Source organism: Barbatula barbatula (assembly GCF_947034865.1).
Source record: "Barbatula barbatula genome assembly, chromosome: 17".
Lineage (NCBI taxonomy): Eukaryota > Metazoa > Chordata > Actinopteri > Cypriniformes > Nemacheilidae > Barbatula > Barbatula barbatula.
In genome coordinates this window covers 4192507-4215178 of record NC_136780.1, presented here as the reverse complement: position 1 = coordinate 4215178, position 22672 = coordinate 4192507, and the positions used below count along the sequence as shown (strand labels likewise).

General features: G+C 38.6%; 3 protein-coding genes across 3 annotated transcripts in view; 2 read left to right on the top strand and 1 right to left on the bottom strand.

The window, feature by feature from the left end:
• The window catches only part of LOC306906660 (inactive dipeptidyl peptidase 10), a gene marked incomplete at both ends in the record, with an annotated part of 35857 nt that extends 29744 nt beyond the window's left edge, over window positions 1-6113 (top strand). The window contains 10 exons of the mRNA XM_079478259.1: window positions 1559-1677; window positions 1767-1814; window positions 2264-2362; window positions 2734-2800; window positions 3576-3770; window positions 4020-4074; window positions 4368-4467; window positions 5116-5174; window positions 5280-5352; window positions 5896-6113. Coding sequence (XP_079334385.1) covers window positions 1559-1677; window positions 1767-1814; window positions 2264-2362; window positions 2734-2800; window positions 3576-3770; window positions 4020-4074; window positions 4368-4467; window positions 5116-5174; window positions 5280-5352; window positions 5896-6113 — 1033 coding nt within the window. The remainder of the gene's footprint in view (window positions 1-1558; window positions 1678-1766; window positions 1815-2263; window positions 2363-2733; window positions 2801-3575; window positions 3771-4019; window positions 4075-4367; window positions 4468-5115; window positions 5175-5279; window positions 5353-5895) is intronic.
• A 2184-nt stretch (window positions 6114-8297) lies between these two features.
• cs (citrate synthase) lies at window positions 8298-18619 on the top strand. Its single transcript, XM_079477400.1, has 11 exons — window positions 8298-8524; window positions 12584-12631; window positions 12895-13002; window positions 13465-13530; window positions 14048-14179; window positions 14290-14478; window positions 14558-14757; window positions 15165-15294; window positions 15894-15995; window positions 16079-16288; window positions 16370-18619. Exons 1-11 carry the CDS (start codon window positions 8474-8476, stop codon window positions 16538-16540), a joined length of 1407 nt encoding a protein of 468 aa, XP_079333526.1. The 5' UTR covers window positions 8298-8473; the 3' UTR covers window positions 16541-18619.
• On the bottom strand, window positions 18613-22646 carry coq10a (coenzyme Q10A). Its single transcript, XM_079477401.1, has 5 exons — window positions 22062-22646; window positions 21540-21686; window positions 20374-20566; window positions 20192-20293; window positions 18613-20077 (listed from the first exon to the last, which is right to left on the bottom strand). Exons 1-5 carry the CDS (start codon window positions 22202-22204, stop codon window positions 19910-19912), a joined length of 753 nt encoding a protein of 250 aa, XP_079333527.1. The 5' UTR covers window positions 22205-22646; the 3' UTR covers window positions 18613-19909.
• Between the last annotated feature and the right edge of the window lie 26 nt (window positions 22647-22672).

Sequence of the window (22672 nt, the reverse complement as noted above, 5' to 3'; positions counted from 1 at the left end):
TTCTGTGCATCTCACGCTGTGATGCATATTTGCATCTAAATCAGGCCGACAGCTTTTGCACAGCCTGTTCTGAAATATTTCATATTCTCAATAATGTGTCTGGATTTTCAACATCCGTGTCTCCATTACCGATGCACTGTGTTCCTTATATCCGTACGGACAATTCCATTTCTCCAGCCCATGTTCATTGACGACTTGTTATCATTCATTAAAGTCTACGCGTGTATGTCTAAATGAACGTGATTTGGTGTGTATTGGGGACATTCGTGAAAAGCAATGACGTTTTTTCCCCTCTGGTGAGCTCAACGCAAGAAGCACAGCTAATTCATTTAACAGGCTTAGAGAGAGAGAGAGAGAGAGAGAGAGAGAGAGAGAGAGACGGGTTTGAAAGAGAGATGGGGACGGGGAAGGGAGGATTTAAAGTGTGTTCCCTAACCTTTGATTAATGCTTTAAGCCTCTCACTTGCTCTCCCTAGGCCACAAGTTCTCATAGATTTTATTGCAACGCTCCAAGCAATATGGAGAGAGAGCAGAGGTCCAGCGTTAGGCTTTAAGGATGATGGAATAGAAACACGGCATTACAAACTGAAAGGCGGGGTTAGCATTTTTTAAGCGATATGTCATACAAGAGCAAAAGTACATTAGATGCTAATACAAAGTTACTAGTTTCAACAAAAGCTAGACCACTACCTGTTGAGAGAAAGAGAGAGGGTTAGTGTACTTTTATTTTATTTCATTTGTCTGTCAAGTCTTCACAGAAGAGAGGGGTTTTAAGTAGTTTTTTAAAGGTTGTGAGAGATGTGGTTGACCGGACCACATGAAGGTTTTAAAAGAAGGATAAAAGGCAGATAGGAGCTACAGTAGGTCCCATGTTAATATTATACTGCATTCACGCTTCGCTTTCGGAATGATCGGAAATATGAGTTTACAAGGTAATAATTGCACATGAACTCCCTCTGATGTCGCGTTTCCCGCTGGGAAATAATTTTGATACCCGAGTTCCTGAGATGGGTGGAACTTAAACTTTAAACATGGCGGATGGTAACCGATTACAATCTTACAAATGTTTTGTAGTTAGGCTAATATACATCTTGGAAATCAAACGAAAAGTTTGATAAACACACTTGCCTTATAGCATTGTGAATATCATGTTCCGAATACAACGGTTTTCTTATGTTTCTATGGTTTGTACCTACAAAATACACATGCTAAAATAAACTTCAAGACTTTCGCTGATATTTTGCCCTGATTTTCAGTCTGGACTCGTTGCAGATTTGACCAGTTTCTATCTGAAACTTTCAAAAAATCTGCAAGTTTATGATGTCTAGTTTAAAAAAATCTGTCAAAAGTCTTGAAGTGTATGCGAGCCAATAGATGCATGTACCGCTAAATTGTAACAAATGCACAGAGATGAAAGTTGTTTTCATATTTACTAAAATATGAATCCCTGGTTACTGTATGCTTGCATTATATAAAAAACAGCTGTTTTAGAATGACATTAGGGTGATTTTGATCAGATCAATGATGGGCTTTTATGAAATATGTACTTGTCACCTAGCGTGGAGCTGGGAGGAGTGTTTCATCGCCAGTGTATTACGTGCAACCTGTTCGAACGATGTAACTTCTACACAGCAGATTTCAGTCCTAACCAGACACATTTTACTCTCTACTGCTTGGGTAAGATTATTTCACCAACACAGTTAAGCAGATGAGTAGATAAATTTCTACTCATGTTAGTCTTTTACATCTTTGTCATATATTCGCAGGGCCAGGTGTCCCAAGAGTGACTATTCACAGCACAATTGATCCATCCGGTGAGTGGGATGTTGTATTATTCTCGTTAAGACTTGTTATGAGGTCAATCATTATTTGTCTTTAGTAAAACAAAGATTTTGTAAAATAGTTGTATATTAGTAGTTTGCTTTTGGTGTTTGTTAAAATTCTGTGTTGTATGTTTAGTGTTACACTCAAAAGGTTTGTAATGAAAGTTTATAATTTTTATCTTTTAAAAAATCAAAAAAATGAAAAACTCCCATTGGTTACAATATCGGAGGACCTAAGCCATATGTATAGGGACCATAATATCACAAAGACTTGGGGCAGTCTTGCACATTTTCCAATAATTGTCTCATCAAACCTGAACTTTATTGTCTGGATACATGTTTTACTGTATTGATTTTATAGTTAAAAAGCTGTAAATGCTAGATCATCCTGGGTCGTGTTTATGCCAAAACGTAATGAAGTTTGTGTATGGCTCTTGCAGAATACACAGTGGTGGAAGACAACAGCCTCCTTGCGATATCTCTCGAGACCAAAACGATTCCCGAGATGCTTTTCCGGACTTTTTCCACCGAAAACAACGGTATAGATTCTTCAAATAACCAATTGCATTTCTCCTTCAGCACGAATTGATCTTAACCTTTTGAAAAGCCAACTACATCACCATCAGATAATTGTTTCAGTTTGTTAATTGGATCCTCACAGCTTCACACAGACTCTGGGGGGGTTTGGCCCTGTTAACATGTGTGTGTACATCAACATGCGTTGTACACCCCAGTATGATGGTTTGTGTTTGTGTACTGCGCATGAGAGTTTGTTACAACCCAACAGGCTCGTGGGAGCTCATTTGCCAGTGGTTAGAATATTGATGAGCCAGTAGCAGACTTCTTTGCAGTACGGTACGGTAACGGGGTCCGTTAGTTAGGTTGTAACTGTCTTCATGAATAATTTCAGAGCTAAATCTGAAGATGTCTTTGCCCCCTGGATATGAGGGAAACCTCCACCCTCTTCTTATTATCATGTAAGTGTTTTCCCACACCTGTATTATTTCTTAAAGGCAGCACTGTAATCTTCTCGCATTCTGGTTAAAGGAACAGAACATGAGTCCTTCTGCTGCTGTATTAATAAGCAGTATGTACTACAAATGAATTATCTCTTTCCCTGTCAGCGTTTTTTTAGTTCCTAGCCATGCCAGGATTTTAAATTATTTTCACAAAACTTTTATGGCCCTCATAGATTTTTTTCTATGAATATATGAACATTAAATATAGCAGATAAAGGAAAACAGAGTACTTGTTTCTGGTACTTATAGTAAATGGGTAACAGCAGTGTATATCAGTGAATCTATCTATCACTCTGTCTGTCTATCTAGCTAGCTATTTATTTATATAGGTAGTATACTGTATATATATATATTATTTGCTCTGTTGCAGCTGTCACCATGAATCTAAATCATGACAGCTTTTCAAAGAATACCGCCTTATAAACAACAGTCAGTGACATAAAGATAACTGTAGTGAGACTAAAAACAATTAAAAATAATAATAAGCAATTCTATAAGGTATGCATGTTGCAAGAAAGAAGAGGTAAGCACTCTTGCATAAATATAATGCAACATGAAACGGTAATACTGTTCACTATACTTAAACCTTTCACAAAAACCCTGTCATAAATGGCGGTAAAAGAGTTCAGATGCAATTGAATGACCAGCTTGTTTGCAGATCTCCACAACTTCACGTCTATTTGCTTATTTTTGCCTCCATCCATCGAATCCTGCTTTCTACCCACACCTGTAGTGATGGTGTTCCTGGTAGGCAGTCTGTAACGGAGGAGTTTGCCCTGGGCTGGCCGGAGGTTTTGACCAGTCTGCACGGTGTGGCGCTTGCGTGGATCGACATTAGGAGCCGACTGTCACAGGGGCAGAAAAGCAGTACTATAGACCCTCGTAAACTAGGATCCCTCCGCATGAAAGATCAGCTCGGTGTCATTGAGTGAGTCGTTCTCACTTCTTAAGAATGATACCTATTACATCTGATCATGAATGCCTAATGTCTTGATGTTAGTTTTTCTTCCATATTTACTTGAAATATTGGTTTTCCAATTGCATTGAATCCTACTCGAGGCAAGAAGAAATGTTTATATTTCAGCTGAGAGTTCATCCAGCGGCTGCATTTGAAGCGCTCACCATTTATCATGACCTAAAATTGCCATTTAATATAAAGAGGAATCTTGCATTGCAGGTGGTTGATGCAGCTGCCGTACATTGACGGGAGAAGGATAGCTGTGTATGGAAAGGTGCAGTATCTGAAGTCTTGCTCTGAAATCTGATTCGATGAAATACGTTTAAAGCCAGTAAGCAATTGTAGTGGTGAGTCATAGTTGACTGGCAAGGAAAGTCTCTATAAGATGATAAATAGTGTTAAACACAGCCTCATGTGGCCTTTTGTTTTAATACTATATACACATTATTATCTTACAAAGACTTCTTACTGAAGACAGACTGACACTGAGCAAATAATTTTATCACATTGTGTTTTTCAATATGTGCTGAGAAAGCAGCAGCGATCTGACGTTATTTGTCTTCACAGGGCTTTGGTGGATATTTAAGTTTGAAGATGTTGACAGCAACTGATCGGATGTTTAAATGTGCTGCTGTTATGGCTCCTGTTATAGACTTCAAGCTCTACAGTAAGTGACACTTTTCTGCATCAAACAAAGGTAGAGACATTTTTTCATAGACTGCTATGAAATGTGAAGAAAATACCAGGGTATATGGATATGAAGATAATGTAGTGCCATGACATCTCTTTACAATCCCAGACGATGCATTTATTGCTCATAGGTTGCAATAAACCTACGATGCTTTATTGCTCCCTGAACTCTCTGTAAGTCGCTTTGGACAAAAGCGTCTGCTAAAGGTGAATGTTGGTTAAAAGTTCAAAACTTGAGAGAATTCATGGAGATTTCAGATGTGTCTTGCAAGAAATTGGCATTTTGGCAAATGTGAGAACAGTTTAAGACCGGTTTAGTATTTTTGTGATTTGTCTTTTTTTATGATGTGAAAGATGCCACAGAACTCTTGTATAATTATGTCTATGTCTGACATGATCCATCCTGACTCCCGATCTTCAAGGGCTGAGAGTTTGGTTTCAATCCGGCTCCTCCGAACCAACTGTTATTTTCCTCGAGGTGTTTTGAATGAAAGTTTTGCGGGACTGTGGGTCTTTAGGAGCAGGAGTGGACACCCCTCATCTGTATATAATTTATTTAATATGTAGTATACATTACACATAGACACTTTATGTGTGTGAAAACTGAATCATCCCTGTTTTTCAGGTTCCACTTTCTCTGAGAGATATCTGGGTCTCCCTGCGAAAGAGGAACATTCCTACATGGTATAACTTTCTCATTCTTGGCTCTTTCTTTTATTGTCAAGCTTTATGTGGCTTTCATAAGAATATACTGTATTCACTGATGTAATAATTCTGTTGTTTTTGCAGACTGCATCTTTGTTGGACGACATCCACAATCTTAAAGACAAAAGTTTTCTCCTTATACACGGGACTGCAGATGGTCAGTGATTCACAGCTGCAGAAATCCCTCTAATATAAATTATTTGAGTATATCCAGTCAGGTTTAAAGTTTAACATTTTTATTTACTTTTAATTAAATTTTTGGCTTTGTTCTTTTTTTATTATTTAGTTTTTAGTGTTTTAAGTTTAGTTTTTTAGTCCCTTTGTATTAAGTTTTTATTAAACTTAAATATTTTAGAGCTCCCAAAGTTATTTGTTAAATGATATAATGTATTTTCAAATATGTTTAACGGTGTTTCTTTTCAGAGGATTGCCAAGATATTGCTATCTGGTGAGGTTTTGTTTAATGAAGGCGTGTAAGCGTAACCTTTTAAAACTGATACGGTCTGTATCAAAAAATGAAATATGAAAAATATTAAATTAAATTGTGGTCATTTTGATTCATTGTCATGTTTTTAGTTGTTTATTTCTGTTGTTTTCTACTCTATTTGTTGATCTTCTATATCTATTGTTGATCTATTATCTGTTATCCATTTTATCTATTACCTGTGACGTTGTTTTGGTTGTGTGTGTGTGCATCTAGCTCGTGTCCACTTCCAGCAGAGCGCTGAATTACTAAGTCGTCTTGTGAAAGTGGAGGCCAACTACACCCTTCAGCTGTACCCGGATGAAGGCCACAACTTAAGACACGAGCAGAGCATCGAGCACCTACACCGCACCCTCCTTCACTACCTCCAAAACTGCCTCAAACACAACCCCTTCCTCGAAGCAGAGGAGGAAGAAGAGGAGGAGGAAGAATAATCTCTTTCACAGTATCTTCAGAAGAGCCTCCAAGCACCAACGTCTGACTTGCGTAATGCCACCAAGAGAACAAAGAGCAAATCTGGGCTCAGGAGGATCAAATCCACCAGCTATTTACAGCCAACACAATTTTCAAATATCAGACCGATGACCATAAATGTCGGAAGATGACAGCAGGGATATGAAGCATACCCGAATTCATACACAAATGAAGCACATATGAAGTCATTCAAACTACATCTTTGATCAGGTTGTGGTTAAAGGGGTGAAAGATGCTGCACAGGCATGTTAGATAGCCTTGATGTCACAGTGCCACCTTGTGGTGAACGAAACTTCTTCAATATAGTGTATGTGGTATGCAGCATGGGTGTTAGGGTTGGAAAACACAGTAAAATACCTTGACTTTGTAGTAGCTGTGGAAGATTTGATTGAATGTGAACTGCTACATATTCTTTGAACCTGACTCTTGATATGCATGACTAACCGGCTGCATGGTGCTGTTACCGTTTCAAAATCTCTGTGCCAAACCCAAAAGGATCCTCTCTTAACAATGTTGAAATCGCACACTAGATGTCAGCACGTAGTGTGCATCTTTAAAGCATTGCAGTATGCACAGGCCGCCCTCCCAATAAGGGTACATCTTAACATCACACTGCATGCTGCTGTTTACAGAAGCCCTTACACAGTTTACATCAAATCTCTACGTTGAGCCATGCTGTCTGTATTTTCACCGGCAGTCTTTTTTGTCATTTTCATGCATATGCAGACTTCATGTTTATATGCGAAATGTGCCAAATTGTGACCAAATCTTTCAATATCAAGTTATGTTACAGTTCAGAATGTGGCAGTTTGCGCGTTTACTAAACTGTAAGGGTTTCATTGCAATTGATATCACTGTCAAATAAGTAGGCCTACTGTGATGGTGGCATGGTACAGTGATAATACTGGGGTATTTTGATATACATATTGTATTCTTATAACCAATATTGCCAAACATATCAGATTGACAATTTTTTTGTGGATAATACTACCATGGACAATGTTAAAAAAGGCTTCACATTGCAAAAAAACGTGCAAAACGTACTAGCAACGTGGCACTTTTTTGTTAATTCTTAATTTATAATTAATATATGCAGGTTTGAGAAGTTCACCAGCTCATAACACAGTGACATCTGTTAAACAAATGACATAATAAACTCATTACATAAATGATGACAGATTAGATAAAATAGCAATATAAAGCAGGGTTTGCTTATTGTGATGAAATGCATATCCCAGTGTTCTCACCTGCCTTGAACCTTCCAATTCACCAATCAAATATTTACCTGGGAAACATTTGGCGACCTTCACGTATTGCTGAAATGTATGTATGTGTGTGAAAACCTTGTAAGTTCCGTGCAAACCTTGTGATGCAAGTTTCAGATTTCAGAATGTTATATTGTGCTGTTGGTCCAAGAAACTACAGACCATGCAAATGTCATAGGCTGCATGACGTCTGTTTGAATCGAACGTCACCCAATCTCTGTATCCATGTATTTGTTTTTGATCACCCTTTTCCAATAAAGTCTAAAATCTTTGTGTATATTATTATCGTTCAATTTAGGTCGATTCGCATGCATGTCCTTGGATAAAAAAGCATCTGAAGGATAGTTAACGTAACAATAAATATATTGACACTATTTCTGTGGATATTTTGAGAAATGTGTCGATGGTTTTGTGCCCATATAATGGAAGTCAATGGGGACTAGTGTTCTTCAAAATGTATTCTTTTATGTTCTGCAGAAGAAATTCATACTGGATTGAAATAACATTATAGTGAATTAAAATAAAAATAAATCATTTTTTGCTGAACAATTATTTAAATTCAAACCATTTAATGGGCCATGTGCAATGCAATTTCACTTAAATACATTAATTATATGGATAATGTAACTAGTATTATAGTACAGTAAGTATAACATCCTGACAATAAAAAATCACTTATTACCAAATAAATAAAATTTAAAAGAAAGTCAATGGGGGAAAATGTCAGATTATTGTCGCTACATCCTGATTTTAAACAGGCAGTCGAACAACACCTACCTCTGACGAACCTCTACCTCTGAATAATGCATCCCTGAGCCAATCAAATAAAACGCGATGATTGCACTCACCAATAAAAATTCCTCATTCGAATTTCCAACCAATCAAATTGCGCATTCCGTGCCGTCCATACCAGGCCCTGTGTGATGCAAACCGCGCCTACATCAGGGCCTGACTCCCTTTTCAACCTTCACTGCGAGCACGGTACCGAGAGGGGCACCTTCAACCAGGGGTCGATTAAAAACCACTTCTGATATTTATACACGCATCCAGAAATCATGTCCTTCCTCTCTATCAGCAGATTAGCCCCGAGGCTCCTCAGTTCAAAGGTAGGAAAGTTTTATTTTAACTACACTGACTGAAGAGACATCCGGCTCGCCGGTCAGCTTAGCCTAGCTTAGCATAGTTTATCTGACTGACAGACGCTTTAAGTCTGGCACTTTAAATAAATAAAAAATATTATAAATAATCATATTTTAAGCGATTTTGGGACATTTGGGTGGGGTGGATGCTGTGTTTGTTTGCCTAAGCGTTTAAAAGAAAAACTAGTGAGTTTTGGTCATCATTAACGCGATCTTTATGTTTAAACGCGCTTGAACGTACAAAATTCTAGCCAAGCACGTATATTGTTCCCTAGATAGGCAGCACGTTTTTAGTCGTAGACACTAAACGACTGTTTAGTGCGGTTGGCTTTAGCTCTGTTGTATGATGATGTGTTATTTGGTGTCTGTCATTGAGCTGTTAGTTGTGGGTTCTCGGTAATAATACGGTGTAATGACTTGAGACCAGTTAAATTAGTCAGTTAGCAATAGCATGTCTGGTTATAATGTATCAAAAGAAAGAGAACCGGTGATCTTCACCTGCTCTGTAAGGTCAGCTGTAGTTTGACAGATCTGAGATCTGTTGGTGTTTGTGGCTTATTTGACCTTCATCATCATTCGTGGTATTAATTATCAGACTGATACGTTTGCTTTGCCGAGATTCAGATCCAGGTTATAAAGACCATGAGATGAGACATCATTTTGGAAGTTTAACATGGTGAGTAGTACACTTGAATATATTTCCTGGATGATGCGGATTCGTTAACAGGAATCTGGGAATCTGTATTATGGGATTTCCATAGTTACATCCGTCATACAAATATTGTTCCTCAGTAAAGTTGTGATCTTGCCTTAAGATGTCTTGTGGTGTTTAACACCTGACTTCAATGTGATGTTCTTTGTTGCAGGGAAAGGAATCTCAGGCTATTTAAGGGTATCAAAGGGCACCCTTGACCCACTGCACCTTATCCTTACGCTGCATATTTGGTCCGCTCATAAGACTACACAGTCATAATTGTTGTTACTACAGAGATAAAGCCATTGCCACACTGTCTGAATGACTGTATTGTAATTTAGGTTACTGAGCTCTTGTGATCCCTTGTTAACACTTCATTCACATCCCTACATGACCTTTGTACTCTATGGAACATTTCTTACTACTCACTATTGGCATTTTTAAAGTTATGTAATCTGCTGTTTGGAGTTCATAGGTTATGCGGTACGCATTTTGGACGACCGCAATTACCTTTTTTCATCTAGATGATGTATTTGGAGCGGTTAAGACTTTGACTGTTGGCACTAGCTTTGTTAAACACTTGAGGGCACTATGTAGATGCAACGACATGCAGAGGTGAACATGGAGCATGGCTTAGAACTTAATGCGGATAGCAAGGCAGTCTGCGATGTGGCATAAATCTTTTAATGCGAATTAAACAGATCCATCCATTTGTATGTTTGTTAAAGCATTCAGAGAAGGAAGTCAATGTTAAAAAAACATCTCAAAGCATGCAGACCCGTTTGACACTGCTGTCTACCTGTCATCTGCTTAAAGAGTATTGAAAAACCTGTTTCCGAAGGAGCATCTTGTCCATTAAATCCCCTCACGTACCCGCCTAAGAATCCATCTGCATGCTATTTCTAGTTAACACGGTGACCCCTTGTGTCTCAACTGTATAGAAAAGGAGTCCATTTTGGAACAGACTTGAGCAGAAATTTGTGAAAGGTTATGGAGAGGTTTAAGGTTACCAAATGCCCACTAGCTCAGGGCCTCTGCAACCTTTGTGGGACATCACCTTGATGCTCTTATCAAGGTCACTGTTAGATGTCCTATGGATTGGAATAGCAGACATAGTGGTCGGTTTGAGGTCAAGCATTGGAAACCTTATTAGTGTTCCTTAATACATACTTACTACTACTCAAATATAGGTTACAACACTTGGCCCAACAGTGTCAAAGACATCTTTAGCCAAGCGTACAGGGGATACTGTCAAGGGGGCAGTTTGCAGGACAGTTAAACGGCTATGTCGGAGAGATAGGAGAATGTAGCAGGCTCAAACTGCTGAAAGACAGGTGAGCAAAAGGAGAAATCAGGGGAATCACTGATAACCGTGATGGGTGGAAAACTCATTTTGCCCACAAAATTCACATAATAGTAAAGATGGCACAATACAATCTGAATCACGTGGGTTAATAAGAAAGTCAAAACATAAAAAAGGATCCGAGGCTGCTGGCTGTACTGGCCACGGGGTTGCAATAAAAATAGTTTTAGCAGATTTAACTGCTCTCTGGTATTTACATAAACACTCAATTAAAGATATCAAGGTTAACCGAATGTTCTTTACATTGTTTTGGATGATTTAATAAGTAAATCACAAAAGCTTTCGCTAGCAGGGTCACATAAAAAAGCCTGTTATGTAATGGCTATCTTCTACATACACTAGGGTCAAGCTAACAGCTGCAAGTAGCCTCACCTTTGTCATAGATTACACGGCTGTGGGCAAGAAGTGAAGGACAACCACTAACAGTTCTTTAACAACGATAACAGCTTTGTAAATGAACTCATGGTATATTTTTCTAGGGTCTTTTGGCTAGGTCTCTTGGTCTTGCCTCTTGTACGTGGTCATCTTTATCTAATATTTATCTCTATTTGTCTTTAGTTTATTTTTATATCCTATGAGCTGGATGGATGTTGTTTGTTTGTTAAGAATTTCAATTTCCTGCGAAGGATCAATAGTGTATATAAAAATAATGAGTGAAATGTACGAGTGTTGGAGCCCCATTGTGCAGGAAGTATTTGCTCTTAATCGCTGTTATTTTGGCCAATTTTGAGATCCCGATTATTTAACACGATTACTCATTAACCATTAAAACAACATAGAAAATAAAAAAACATTGCTTTAAACTGTGAATTTAACTGAAAAATCTATTTAAAGAAATAGCACTGCTGAACAACTGTAAAGGAAAGGGATCGCTGTGGATTTATACTACAAGAAAAGAGAGGATCCTTGCTAAATTGAATGCGGCACAATAAAAGTTTACCACAATTATAATGTTTTTGTAATTGTTGAAGGCCAAAATTGCCGATTATGATTCATTTTCGATTTATTGCACAGCCCTAACAGTTAGCTTTCTTGTGGTTGAGAGTAGGCATGGGCCGGTAGATGGTGGTATAATAACCTTAATAAAACCTACCACGGTATTCACGGTGTTTCTATTACAACACTAAATGTCTATGTGTACAAAAATGACTTTTCAACTGAACAAAATAGATTTCATTTTGAACCAACATATAGAACGTGTGTGTCAGGTAAAAATAAAGCCTTAAAATTACAATATTCTTTAAAAAAAAAACACTTTTGTCATATGTTTTAGTTATTAATTTTTCTGTAAACACAGCTCATACCTTAGAATCTGTATCACAGACAATTGTTGTGGTTTTGAACCTCGGTATACCTTGAAACCGGTTTTTCGGCCCATGCCTAGTTTTGATCTTAAGGTTTCCAGAGGATGTGGGTGCTTTAGTATGGCGGTTAAGGATTGTGTGTGTCATACATTTTATCAATACTTGTTTTTTTAAATGAGCAGGTCTAAGATGACAGAAAGGTTGTAGGTTCAAAGCCTGCAAGGGTTCATTGTTATTCCTTTAATGTCGACACTTAACCTCTGTCAGGGCTTTTTAGAAAACCCATTTGCCGAAGAACATAGTAGTACATGTTTTTTTTACAGAAAAATGCAAGGACATTGATGTACTACTGCAGTCAATTAAGTATTGTCTGACTAGTCATCCTTTATGCTAAAAAGACAAGAAGATGCTATCTAGACCTGTGACCTGAAAGCCTGTAGAAAAGGTTGTCATTAATATTCTGAAACCTTTGCATGTAATTTAAACCGAGTGAAAGCATTGCGTGACTGGCAGCTTTTGCAAAGTGGATGTGTAACTGAGGTCACCTGCCTTGCAGATGTCAGCAGGCCGCAAACAATCTGTTGTATATTTGTTCGCCAGTCTATTATAATAATAATAAATTCCTCTGTACAGCATTGTTCATAAGTCTTGTTTTTTTCTCGCAGAATGCAACATGCGTCCTCGTTGCAGCCAGAAATGTCAGTGGATCCACGGTATGTGTCTGCATCTGCTCACATGTTACATAAACACGTTTACCTTTTATTTATCATTGATGACAGCCAGAAACAGACGCTAGGTTTTAAATTAATTACGATGGGGTTTAGATCTTTTTATGACTCACTTTGCCTTTATTAGGGTTTCATATAAAAAGCACTTTGTGGTGTTTGAGAGGGAGAACTGTTAAGTGTGTTTGTGCTATATCCACTGAAGCTGTTGTCCACTGAAACCTGACCTTGCTGTCCTTGATCTCTTACAGAATTTGAAAGACGTCCTGGCAGATCTCATTCCCAAAGAACAGAGCAGGATCAAGAACTTCAAACAGCAGCATGGCAAAACCAATATCGGTCAGATAACTGTGGACATGGTGAGCGAAACATCTGTCATCTACATTACAATCAGTACAAATTAGCAATGACTATTAGCAACAGTGAACTGTACAAGGAGTATCAATTGCACGGCAGATTTTTCAACATGTGTGGACTTATCTTTTATATATATTTATGTGAGTTATGACATTAGTTCAGTGAATGTTTCCTAGCATGCCTGACCAGTCTTGCAACCCATCATAGAGACAACAGTTTGTCTTTTCAAAAACCATCAGGCCGTGGTGTGATTTCTGTTAGTGCTCTACAGTTTCTTTCAGCCGAGTCATTTAGCTTTTGTCTCACTGCCAGATATTCTATACTGCAGATGAAACGCACCTGACTTTTATAATGAAACATGATGCAGAAAACCAGAGAAATAAGATGAAGAGATGGTTAGGGGTTTAGATGTGTGTTTGTAGAGGTATGTGAATAATGTTGGTTTGCTGTCTTGTGTTGAACAGGTTTACGGAGGAATGAGAGGCATGAAGGGTTTAGTGTACGAGACCTCAGTGCTCGACCCCGATGAGGTGAGTACACATCGCAAGCAAAAACATGAATGCTTTTTGACAGGTACCGCACCCTTTAACCAAGTTGTTTAATGTAGCTGCTGTCCTTCGGAAAGCTTGTATCTCCATATTTAAATTTTTGGCATAAATAATTGTATTGGTTAGATACTTTGCAAACATAACGGGTGACCAATAATGACGTATTAAAGTGCTTCTCAACTTTGATAACACTGTGTAACACATGTAAAAAAGTATAGTGTTTTTTCCATTATAACATAAAATGAATTAATCCGTGTGCACGTAGATGTGAATCATGATTGTGAAACTGTATCATCAATGATAAAAAAAGCTCTCTATTTGCACAAAGCACATCGTTGTTGCCTAAAGCTAAAAATAGAAAAGGGCCTTGGATAACACACAGCACCTTAGATAAAGGTTAGCTGGATAACCATTGCCTACATATATTTAAGTCTAAATGTTAACTTTATTGAAACAAACAGATGGATATTCTCATTTTGTTTGTCGATGGCATCTTTAGGGCATCCGTTTCCGGGGTTACAGCATTCCAGAATGTCAGCTGCTGTTGCCCAAAGCTCCTGGTGGAGAGGAGCCGCTCCCAGAGGGTCTGTTCTGGCTGTTGATCACAGGACAGGTGCCCAACGTGGAGCAGGTGAAGAAAAATAATTTTTCCATGTGGATCTTAATATAAAATATCAACCTCCGGCAGTCATCAGCTTTTATATCTCTTAACTCCGTCGTCTTTGTCATTTGTGTCCTCAGGTGAATTGGTTGTCTAAGGAGTGGGCCAAGCGTGCGGCGCTTCCCTCTCACGTGGTCACCATGCTGGACAATTTCCCCACCAACCTGCACCCCATGTCCCAGTTCAGCGCCGCCATCACGGCTCTGAACAGCGAGAGCACTTTCGCTCGGGCTTACTCTGAGGGTGTCAACAAGGCCAAGTACTGGGAGGTAAGTCAGCCGCAGCGGGACTGGAGTATAGGATTTCATGGTAAATATTGCCATGACAAACATTTATGGTTCTGTGCAGTTTGTGTATGAGGATTCCATGGACTTGATCGCTAAGCTTCCCTGCGTGGCGGCTAAGATCTACCGTAACCTGTACCGCGAGGGCAGTAGCATCGGCGCCATCGACTCCAACCTGGACTGGTCACACAACTTCACCAACATGCTGGGCTACAGCGAAACACAGTTCACAGAACTGATGAGGCTCTACCTCACGATTCACAGGTGATGACCTCATACTCAATGACTCACTTGTCATAAACCCTTCAGTCAAGCTTGTGTATAGGTTGTATAGTTCTAGGCATGGCAGGGTGTAATTTTAACCTCAGAAAACGTCTCCGGTGTGTTTTATGATGGCTGAAGAATGCTTTGCATTTCCCTTCAGGGGGAAACTACATTTGTGAAGGGATTTAGCTAGCTTTTCTGGCCTTTTATGAAATCCTATTTGGACTATTTTGTTCTCTGAAGAGTGCAAGCAAATCCTGGAAGCTAAATTCAGTGAATTGATTCTGCCCACTATTGGTTTAGTTATGAATATAAACAGAACACGATAAGGCAGTGTAATCTAGTTTTAGTCAGTGTCTTCTGTCCATAAGATGAGTAACACATACACATGTTTATTTTCCGTCCAGTGACCATGAGGGTGGAAACGTCAGCGCACACACCAGCCACCTGGTAGGCAGTGCTTTGTCCGACCCCTACCTCTCCTTCAGTGCTGCTATGAACGGCCTGGCAGGACCTCTGCACGGACTGGCCAATCAGGTTTGAGCCACTTATATCTTAAGTCACCAAAATGTTTATCTATATATTGCTTTGTGTGTGATCTAGAGCTGTGAATCACAATTAATCACATCCAGTAAAGTTTGTTTACATAATAAGTTTGTTTACATATGTCTGTGTACTGTCCATATTTAATTTGTATTTATAAATGCGTACATGTATAAATATATATATTACACACACACACAGTTATTTATGTGTTTATAAATACAAAATTAATACCCGCCGTACACAGAGATATTATGTAAACAAACTTTACTGGATACGATTAATCATCATTGACCATTCAACATCCCTTGCATGATAAATATTATTTAATACATTATCTTAATAGTGAACTTGTCTTTTGGTGCCGTTTGGCACATCAATCTTAAATTTCAACAAAATTCCATATTACTGATATTCTTTTATTTTATATCTTTAGCAGAATTGTCAAAATATAAGATATTATCTAGATATGTTGCCCAGCCCTTACTATTTAAAATAATATAATTTGATACTAAGTTATACAGCTTTTAACTTGCATTCTTTTAAAAGCTAGGTTTTTACTTCGTTCACGTTTTTCCACATCTGTCCTGCAGGAGGTGCTGGTATGGCTCACAGCCCTGCAGAAAGAGCTCGGCGGTGAGGTTTCTGACGAGAAGATGAGGGATTACATTTGGAACACGCTTAAATCAGGCAGAGTAAGTGATCTTGCACTTATCAACAGTCGAACAACAAAATGCAAACAATCTAAATGCTGACGGCTCGTTGTGTCATTAATCAGGTGGTGCCAGGTTATGGTCACGCTGTGCTGAGAAAGACTGATCCCCGCTACACCTGTCAGCGCGAGTTTGCCCTTAAGCACCTTCCCAACGACCCCATGTTCAAGCTCGTCGCTCAGCTCTACAAGATCGTACCCAATGTGCTGTTGGAGCAGGGCAAAGCCAAGAACCCCTGGCCAAATGTAGACGCTCACAGCGGAGTCTTGCTGCAGGTAACCAGATATGAAGTGTAGAAACTGATTCATTCTATATTAGCATCATATCTGAAACGCATCTTGCGTCCTGTTTTTCAGTATTACGGCATGACTGAGATGAACTACTACACTGTGCTGTTCGGCGTGTCCCGGGCACTGGGCGTTTTGGCTCAACTGGTGTGGAGCAGAGCGCTCGGCTTCCCTCTGGAGCGTCCCAAGTCCATGAGCACAGACGGACTCATGGGTCTGGTCGGGGCCAAGTCAGGCTAGAGAGGGAGAGACCATGCCAGCGGAGTGGGAAAAGGAAGGGGAGGAGCTTAAACTATAGTAGAAACAAGCCTACGGGCTAAGGGATTTAAAGAGACAGTACACTTTTAAATGTCATCTAAAAGGGCCTTTGTTATTAATTGAGTCAGGATATTAATCTTTCTTATCCGACAACACACACATCAGCTACTTTTTCACACTCGCACTTGAAGATTTATAACAGGCATGAATAGACACAATTTCATGGATTTTTTCAGGTCTTATGAACAATTCTTCCTTCAGTGAACAGGTTTGAAGGCTTGCAAGAATACAGCTAAGAAATCAAATCTATATCCGTATTCAGTAATAGTTCAGAAAAGTTAACGCTTCACTTACTGTGTAAATAAACCATTTACTAGAACAAACAGAAGCTATATCCTCAGCCGTCATACAAACTCAGTTTTAGTCTTCATATATTTATTTCCTGAAATCAGATGTTCACGCGAGCCTTTATCGTCAGGAAATGAACTGAAAAAAAGTCCTGCTCCGAGCATGTCAGATAACACTATGCCATTTGACAGCGCGTCCCTCTAGATAACATCAACATGTCTCTCCTCATAAGAGCACTCCATTATGGCAAACAGGTCCTCTCTCAATCGAATTGATTCCGTGACTTCAGTTCAATTTGAGAAGCTTGTACATCTGTTAAAAGGGTACTGCCCCTTTAAGTTATATCTCTTATTGCTATCTGACTTCAACCTATCGTCTTTGTCTTCTTGTGGTTTTTGTTTGTCGACACACTTGTTTTGTTGCACCTTATTTGAAATAATCGATCTGTTCCATTAGATGACTGTCTAAAGAACATATTAGTGATACACACAGGTACTAATGGCTGGCACTAATAGCTGTTCAACACGAATCTGTAGATCTTGGATTTGAGTGATTTACACAAGTAATTGTAGTTCTGGGTGATTTGTGTATCAACTTGAGAGCAAGCTGAATAATCTAAGTCAATGTCCTGTCTTTTCTAATTCCGTTAATGTTCACTGAGCGTTTTTACAACCTCTACTTAAAACCATAACAATTAGAAATACATTTTCTTTTAGCTGTTTGGAGCTCTTTTTAGTTTTGGTGTTTTGTACAACCATGTTTTGTGTAAAGCGTCAATCATTTTGTGTAGGTATGCATAATTTGTGGTTTTATTTATTTATGTAAATATTGCTTGAATGTATGAACCGCTTAAACATATAAAAACAGATTTCCAACAAGCATAACCAACTATAATGACACACCTCAACCTTTATTTTAAATAAAGCTATACCTTTAAATGAAAGAATGGCAATATCTTGTAAATGAAGTTGTATGATCTGACATTGGGATTGACTTAAATTTCATGCTTGCTCTCTGGTTTTTTTCCAATATCCAAAAGCTCTTATTGCCTCCATAAGCACTCCATTAGCTAACAATGGCACCTGTGTCACTAGTCATAACAAGATATACTTGTCCAGTTCGCCACGCCCTCTCAAGTATGCCCGTTATCTTCATGGTGCATGTGCATGTTTTGTGTCACGTCAGGATCTTTTAAATAATGAACGGTATGAAGATGAAGATGATTGGTTCAAATCAGATCTAAAAGGGGAAATGGGAAGGGAATGAGAGATTGGGTTTAAATGAGCAAATTGATTTGGGGGAAGAAGCTTAAGTGAACAAAACAAAAAACAGGAAAACTTGACAAAAAAGAAAAACCAATAAATGTTTTTAACAAAATGTTCAGCCTTGTATCCTTTGTGTTTCTGTATAGCAAAAGCAATCGAAGAAATGTTATTTTAATGGCAGTGCAGCATGTCGATTTCTATCTGCAACCAGAATGCAAACTTGAAAACTATGCACATGTGAACACGGTGAATTAAAGTGGCCGTGGTGAACAAATAAAACATATTTGATTGTTCTTTAACTGAACTTTGGTGAACTGATTCAGTTTTAAAGGCTGATAAACTTATAAAATGTAGAAGTCCATGACCAAAGGAAAATGAGTTTAAGAAACTCCTCAGTGTTATAAATACATGACCCAAATACAGCCACGCTCAGATTTCGTTCTCCATCATTCACTGGTTTTACTTTGTGTTGTTTGTTCTGATATTGCATGGAAACTACGAAAATGAAATCGTGCATGTCCACATAATCACAAAAATCTGACATTAGCAGTTCAAGCAAAACAGACACTTCATTTGAAAAACATTTATAGATTTTCAAATAAAAAAAGAAAAGCTTTCACAGTAAAATGCATCACTGAACTTTGGAGATTTTATGGTCTTCAAAGAAATTGTGCCGCAGAATGTGCTTTTCCCAAGCACTGGTCACCTCTTTGCTTCTCATTCACAACAGGCAAGCTTGAAAATGTTATACAGATTTAACGTTGAAATTGATCTGTGGAAGACTCCTAGACGTATATGTGTTTCCAGCACAAATAAATAATCATATTTAATCACAATGTTCAACTAAATGTCAGCTAGTATATTATAAACGGCATGAAAATGAGATAAAAACTATTTTATAAAAGAAACCTCTAACACAAAATTTGCTTGTGTCCAACGTTTCTCCAACTTGTGCCTTTTTTAGGAACCAAATGATGTGAAAACGATAGTGTTAACCAGACATAACGGAAATGGCACATTCTTTGCTCTTTCTACAGGAACAGGCACGATATGTGATTACTAAAGGAGACAGCAAGCTGAATATTATTAGTCATAATGTCTCTAAAGCCCTGAGTTTGCACGTATTCCAGGAAGCAAGAGCATGCAAAATATAATTCTACATTTACTTTCATTAGAAAGCAAGGGATAAATATGGTAGCGGGGGGTTTTGAAATATTTGATGACACTAACTTACAGCATCTCACATTTATATTTACAGTAGCATTTGTAGTCACAAACCTTTGAGTTGAATGTTATAAATTCAGTGCAGTGATAGTCAAGTAGGTCACTGTAAGCATTTTGATGAAATTCAGCCATAGCTCTAACAAATATGGCCCCAATGAACCCACAGCTAGACAAAAGTGAGTAAGCAGTATGGTACTATAATGAAACACTATATATTCTTTCTGTATAGACAGTTTTATCATGTATTTACAGTTGGACACTGTAACTGTATCGAGAAATATTATCAAATAAAAAAACACTCGACACAGGAACACTTGAGGTAACAAAGACAAAAACGGACAAGGTCTCTCCTTCATATGTGTGGTTAAAGGGTAACACTGACGATGAGCTGAAATATTGCTTTAAAATAAACTATACACTAGTGAACCGGACAGGTGTGTTGTTTGTGATCATAGTCTACAGATTTAGCTGTATAATTGCGAGTTTCAGCCGAGTCCAGGTATGATGGTGAACCTCACGTCTGATGGATCTCGTGAAACATCAGCTCTCTGGGTATTCTCGTCTCGGGTCCGTACTGTTTGCACGCTCTCCGCTCGAACGCTGCCACCATCTGCTTCACCACTTCATCGAAAAACACAGTGGCTAACTGCGAGTGTATCAACGAACGGAACTCGAAGGAGACCTTTGAAGAAGTCACCGGCAGATATGAGGAAGAGAGACAAGCAGAGATTGCAGACACAATCAGTTTATTGATCCTAACGTGCTGCTGAAGAAATGATTTGTAAACCTCGCTTACAGAGAAGTCCACGGTGCATGTGCGGGGATAACCGGGAATACCGGGACTGAACCGCCATATTGTCTCCAGGTGATTGAAAAGCTTTCCGTCGGAACACACGGCCTGATGTGGAAAAGTAAAATAAGGTCAAGGGTTCGATGACAAAGAAACGTGAATCGGTATGTATACGACCTCAGACTTACTTTAACGAGATGTGGACGAACGTGGCTTATCATAGACGTGTAACGCTCAACAACCGGAGGGAAGCCCACTTCCAGATGGGCTTTGGCATGACCGGCCCTTTTCATTATTATTTGGGACTTTTTGCACCACGGTACAAAGTGTTTGTACTCATCCACATTGGCAACCACATCATACATTTCTTGCATCGAAAACCTAAGACCAAAGAACAGGAATGATTCACATTTCAGCACAATAACAAAATACATGTTGTACATAGAGCAGTGTAATGCAGATTTGAAGAAAAAGCGACAGAAAGACCGTCAAATTATTTAATAAAGATTCATTAAAATGTTGTATGAATGTTGAATTGGAATATAAACTGAAGCACAGCTTTGAGACAATGTTATAATAACATAGCCCAGAAGAATGACGATAAAATATTACCGCAAGAGAAGATCGACAAATATTAATATGCTTTATTTTCTGTAAGCTTTTTGTTTTCTTATGCCTTTCTTGTATATTCAAATAAAACCCATATTCCCTTATATGCTTTACTTTTTTCCAACAAATACATTAAAAGTTTTTCTATCCCCTATATAAAAATAAAAAAATAAAGCAATGCCCCTTACAAAATCCTACATTTCATTTATTCACTCATTTAACAGTATTTCCCAGTACGTTTTTTTACCATTTTATTTTACAACTGCTAGGTTTTCAGTTCATCACATTGCCTTTCAATTGGTCTTGTATTTATGTTCCTCTGTATACGATTTGAAACCTCTAACACTCTGTCTCTAATAGGGGGGGTGAAAGCAAACATTTGTGCTGCTAAAAGGTTAAAGAATAGTGTATTGTTCAGGATCAGTGCCTGGAGGCATTTGTCATTTTGAGATACCCTAGAACTACACAGGGTGCAGCAGGAAGAGCCCTTAAGTCAAGTCAAGTCAAGTCAGCTTTATTTATATAGCGCTTTTTACAATTTTCATTGTTACAAAGCAGCTGTACAGACTATAAGTAAAACATAAAAGGTTATGGAAGTCAAAACACAGGTCAAATATCAGACACACAATAAATTCCTATATGCAGTGTTAATTAAATAAGACTATTAAATAAGATGAAGAGCAGTCTGACTTTTGTACGCTCTCAAACCAAAAACACACAAAAGATGTGTCAGAACTATACTTGCCCTAGTATTCTCCTCTCTGAATACTCCTTTCTCTTATTGGTGAGGCTGATGAATGATCTTCTGTGATGAGAGGGGGTCTGATCCACCTCAGACAGACAGAGACCTCGAGGAGAACGGGTCATTAAAATCCCACAGGAGGAAAGATGTCTAACATACAGTAAGGGACAAATAATACAAATACAAGATTGTGTCAGGAGAGATCCTCATGTTACCAGATACAACAAGCGTTATATATATATATATTAACTATATTTATATAGTGCACTTTTACTATAGTTAACAATATGTGATGACATCCTCAATGTTTACGTTAGATGTATCATAGTAATTTAAATATGTCTAATAAAAATAGCAAAATGATGTCATTTACATATATATTTACATTAAAGATTTGCGGATCAATGGTTACCATGGCAAATGTCAAATCATTTTAAACGTCACACAAACAATGATAAAGTGGATTATATAAGACATCGTCGCGTTCGTATATTGATAATGAATAACATGCGAATGTGCTGTTACCGGATGGACCACTGCCGCATTCTCTCTCTCTGTTTAAACGGGCTGCCGCCGGGGCGACACGGACCGACAGTCGCTATTTCCAGAAATTCGCTGAACGTTCGCACACCCATCGGGATCCGCCTGGCTCCTCCTGACACTGCCATCAATTGATATATACGTCCCTGATGAATACGTGCGAAATATTGCGGTAACGGCTCGACAAATCACAATAATAAACCGGCGAGGGCGGTCATTTCCCGCGACTGATTTACAGCGGAGAGATGCATATATGCAGGCGCAGCACCCTTAACGTCAAATCTCGTCTTTTATCTCTCGATTTCTGTCAATCCTATCGAGGTTAAACCGGTGAACCTGAGATGAGCTGCCGGTGCGACCGACGCTACGCTCTGGCTGTGCACGGGCAGGTGCAGCTGCCGCCAACTGGACCGGAGGAGGACACACATGACATACACATTGCGAATAGTATAGTTGAAAAATATAATGTGGTCTTATGAGGCACAGCCAACAGATATGTGTGAATGAAGAGCAATGACAGTGCTGCACGGGGATTATTATTATACATTTAACTGACGTAATGTCCCCCCCAATTGACTAGGGGGCGATAATCAGCG

Coding starts and splice junctions, on each gene's coding strand:
- cs (XM_079477400.1), top strand. CDS start 8,474: ATGTCCTTCCTCTCTATCAGCAGATTAGCCCCGAGGCTCCTCAGTTCA. Junction 13,003..13,464: donor GTCAGATAACTGTGGACATG/GTGAGCGAAACA, acceptor TGTGTTGAACAG/GTTTACGGAGGAATGAGAGG. Junction 14,180..14,289: donor AGGTGCCCAACGTGGAGCAG/GTGAAGAAAAAT, acceptor TTGTGTCCTCAG/GTGAATTGGTTGTCTAAGGA.
- coq10a (XM_079477401.1), bottom strand. CDS start 22,204: ATGGCAGTGTCAGGAGGAGCCAGGCGGATCCCGATGGGTGTGCGAACG. Junction 21,687..22,061: donor ATGCGGCAGTGGTCCATCCG/GTAACAGCACAT, acceptor ACTGTATGTTAG/ACATCTTTCCTCCTGTGGGA. Junction 20,078..20,191: donor CATGCACCGTGGACTTCTCT/GTAAGCGAGGTT, acceptor ACTTCTTCAAAG/GTCTCCTTCGAGTTCCGTTC.